Below are 4,040 nucleotides of genomic sequence, written 5' to 3'. Positions count from 1 at the left end.
ACTTCTGGGTGAAATCCCTCTGCCAGAGCCAGCTCTTCCCTTCCCTGCTGTTGCCACTTAGAGATGCTGCTCTTACTTCCGGGCGCAAGCTCCCACAAGTGAGCCCTGGGCTGGGTGTGTGTCGGCTCCTGCACTGCTGTTCTGCCCAGGCAAGGAATGCCTGATCATGAGTCTGCCAGGCAGCCAGCCCCCCTCCCAGGCACATCTCAGGGTCATACCCCTATGGCCATCAAAGCCACTAATGCCCTCACTGCCAGTTCTGCCATTTTTACCAGGGACCTCAGGTCCCGGTTTAGAGCAAGCTCAGCTGTGGGGGTTTGGGGGAGGAGGTTGTGAGGAATTCAGTGAAAAGAGCTGTTTCCCTGGGGCGTCTGTTCTGTTCAGCGAGGCAGGTTGCTCCTGATGAGTGCTGTGGGAGTGTCTTTGCCTCTAGAACCTGTGTGCACAGGTGCACATGTGTGCAGCATACTTGAGCACACAGGAAGTATGGCTGTGTCTGAAGGGAAGTTCTTTTTCCATTTAGGGGCTGATCAGATGGGCCTTTCTGTAGCTGAGGCACTGGCCCCAGCCTGCTCAGGGGGTGCCACTCCATTTGACAAGCCAGTGTTCCTTTTTGTCTTTTTCTTTCTCCCCCCATCACAGACTCTGAGGATGACGGAGAGTCCGAGGCAGCCAAGCAGCTAATTCAGCCAATAGCTGAGAAAATCATTGCCAAGTATAAAGCCAAAGAGGAAGAGGCGCCACTTCTATTCTTTGTAGCTGGGGAGGTGAGTAGGGAGGAAAGGCTGGGCTCAGGCAAGAGTGACTCAGCTGGGGACTTCTAGGACCTGAGTGATACTGGCCCCAGCCTTGACAGTGACTCTGGCAGAGCCCACAGACAAATGTGGCAAGAAAAGGTGTGTCATTAGCCATGGAAAGCCAATTCCCACCCTGCTGCTGCGGCTTCTCACTGAGGAGCCTCAGAGCAGTAGGAGGCCCTCCCAAGGCGGTTTCCCAGTTAGGCCACCGATGAAAGCTATAGCCACAAGCTCTGTGACCCATGAATACTCCCTTGGTGCTGGGTCAGAACTCGGCCCTTGATGCTTTACAAAGTATTGGTTCTGTTAGTTCTTCATTAACCACCAGCGCTTTATAGGGATTCTGCCATTCAGCCAGCCCAGGGAGAGTGCTGAGGTTGGAAACTGCTGTCATTCCTGATCTCTTACCCAGGCTGTCCCTTGGAGGTCTCCTGCTGGGCTGGAACAAGCACTGACAAGTGGGGAAGCTTGGGGTTAGGGTTAAGGCAGGGTGAGATGACAGTGGGCCCTTCGGTGGAGTCACCTGGGCCGGGTGCCTGCCCTACCCCCACTGTGGGACTCTGCACACTGCAGACACAGCCTCTCTGCAAGGCGACTGCCTCTGCGCAGGCGCTCTGCCTCGCTTCCGCCATGCCTCTCAGGATCCCCTCTCTGCGCATGCTCCACACCTCCCCACTCCACCCGGGAGCCCCTTATAAGTGGTATCGACAGACACTTATTGAAGCTGTCCCTGCCCTGGGTCCAGTCCGAACCTGCAGGCGTCAAAGCCCTGTGCTCATTCACCCTTCGTTTGGATCCCAGGAGAGGCACAAAGTAGGCAGGCCGTGGTGGCTAGACACCCCGCACCACCCATTCATCACCTCCTCAATAGGCGCCCCTGCTCGGCCCTGCTGGGCCCCTTGCAAGGAGCTCAAGTCATCCCCCTCAGCCCTGGGGTGGAAGGGAACAAAGAGGGTTCACAGGCTCTGCCTCGGGGCCACACCAGCCGCTCCACACAAAGCACAAGGGAGGCTGCTCAGAATTTATTAAACTCTAACCCCTGTAGAATGGCTCAGAGAAAAGATGGGTGCAGAACAGAAAAGGCTGAGTGTGGGGTGGGAGCAGGGGCTTTAGAAATGTGTCTGAAAAGGGACATTTGCAGGTTTCCTATATGCCAGGCACTGAGCCAAGCTCTTCACAGTCTCCTGCATTTCACCTCTCTGGATGGGAACATAATCATTGTCCTGTTACATAGAGGGAAGCAAGGCTCAGAGCCCAGGGACTGCCTGGAGGCTGTCTGGGGACTGGGAGGGCCACAAGCTCCATGTGTCAGGAACCCAGTTAAATCTCATCCAAGGGATGAGATCTGGGTTCAGGGAAGTGACTTGCCAAAGTCACGCACTAAATATGCAGCAGAGGGGACTGAGCTGAGGTCAGTGTGACTCCACGAGCAGTGTTCCTCCTCCTTCCATCCTTGTGCTCTGACAAATGACCCACTCAGACCTGGAGAGACCAAGATAGGCAGGGGCAGGAAGCAGGCTCCTGAGGCAGCAAGTCAGGCCTGTGTCATCCGCTGTTCTAGTCCCCTACCTGGTCACCTGTTGGTCTTGTGCACTTCACCTGGGGTCATGCCTTGGTAGTTTTTCCATTTTTCTGTCCATGAAGCAAAGCAACATGGAAAAGAGGTGAGCACAGGGAGCTGGCGGAGCAAGTGTTAACTGAGCCCTTGTTTCTGTCTTGATCCCTACCCCTGGGACAGGCAGAAGTTAACCCTTAGGAAGCTTTAATTGGCAATAAAATCCATCTCCCTGTGGTTTGCCCAGATGGTCCTGGGAGAGGAGGCACTAGAGTGCTTGGCTTGGCCTGGGCCTGATGAGGGGAACTGGATTTATCTAGGTGTTCCTTCTCTGTGTATCATGAACATTCGTCATTGTCATGAAACCCTTGTGGAGGGTCTGGATTGAGTGAAGAGCGCCAGAGATACTGAATCAGCCAGCGTTGCTGGGAAGCACTTGCTGTTTTTGGGTGGATGAGGGGAGGAGGGTCATCACTACCAATCTTCCTAAAGGCTTGCCTTTCGAGAAAAGAGTATGTTTGTCTCAGAAACATGTAAATTTCATGCCTCCTGCACTCCAGCATTTAAGGGTGGGGACATACCAAGCCCTATCCCTGCAGGGTGACTCAGGTTTTTCCACTCAGTGTAGAATATTGTGTATTTTATGGTAAAACCTCCTCGGGATGGGTACATAGAATCCATTTTCTGTTACCCACCAATGGGAGTCAGCATTGTGAAAGGTAATCTCAGATGGTTGTTCCCTTCTGAATCCTTTCTCCTTGTTCTCATATTGCTGTGTTTGCCTTTATCTTTGAATTAGGCTATATCTGCTGTTAGGGAAGTCCACCTGGACAGCTGCTGGGAATGTATGATAAAGTGCCAACTTCTTCCTAGGATGAATACAGTGAGCCAGTGTGAATGTCCACAGTGCTTACGTAGGTTCCTCTGAACTGGCTGCCTGGACAACGCATGCCCTCCCTGAAACCATGGGGTTAGTGCAGAGGGCAGCGAGCTGTTTCTGTTTAAAAACATTCCAGAGTTAAGTCCAGATTGGCCTCAGATAATTCACAGTGGGGCTACAACTAATTGAGTGTTGGTTGCAAAAATAGGCCATCAAAAAGCAGAGGAGGCTGGGCGAGGTGGCTAACACCTGTAATCCCAGCACTGGGAGGCGAAGGCCAGTGGATTGCCTGAGCTCACAGGTTTAAGACCAGCCTGAGCCAGAGCAAGACCTCATCTCTAAAAATAGCTGGGTATGATGGTGGGTACCTGTAGTTTCAGCTACTTGGGAGGCTTGGGCAAACACTTAAGCCCAGGAGTTTGAGGTTGCTGTGAGTTATCATGCTGTGACACTCTACCAAGGGTGACAAAGTAAGACTCTGTCTCAAAAAAAAAAAAACAAACAAAAAGCAGAGGATACATTAAAGTTGCATTCATGCTACTCTGGTGGTTTTGGGCGGATGCAGAGAGAGAATTTTATAAGCAGCCTCTCCTGTTCTCCATTCTAAGAGCATACCTCTCCAGGGGCAGGTGGGGGGACTGCTCTTCCTACCCTGGCAGAGCCATCCTACCCTCATGCCATCTGGGAAAACTGTGCCCAGGAGTTCTCTACCCTCTTTCTTTCTTTCTTGAGGCAAGGTCTCATTCTGTCATCCTGGGTAGAGTGTTGTGGTGTCATAGCTCACAGCAAACTCAAACTCCTGGGCTCA

General features: G+C 52.5%; 1 protein-coding gene across 1 annotated transcript in view; it reads left to right on the top strand.

Annotated features, from left to right (window-relative positions):
• NXN (nucleoredoxin) overlaps positions 1–4,040 on the top strand; it is a 158,513-nt gene that overhangs the window by 153,617 nt on the left and 856 nt on the right. Inside the window, 1 exon segment of the mRNA XM_023519252.1 lies at positions 643–767. Within this exon segment, the coding sequence (XP_023375020.1) occupies positions 643–767 (125 nt within the window).

This window comes from Otolemur garnettii, unplaced genomic scaffold, assembly GCF_000181295.1.
Source record: "Otolemur garnettii isolate 467f Iridium unplaced genomic scaffold, OtoGar3 scaffold00166, whole genome shotgun sequence".
Classification (NCBI taxonomy): domain Eukaryota; kingdom Metazoa; phylum Chordata; class Mammalia; order Primates; family Galagidae; genus Otolemur; species Otolemur garnettii.
This window is presented reverse-complemented; position numbering and strand designations above follow the sequence as displayed.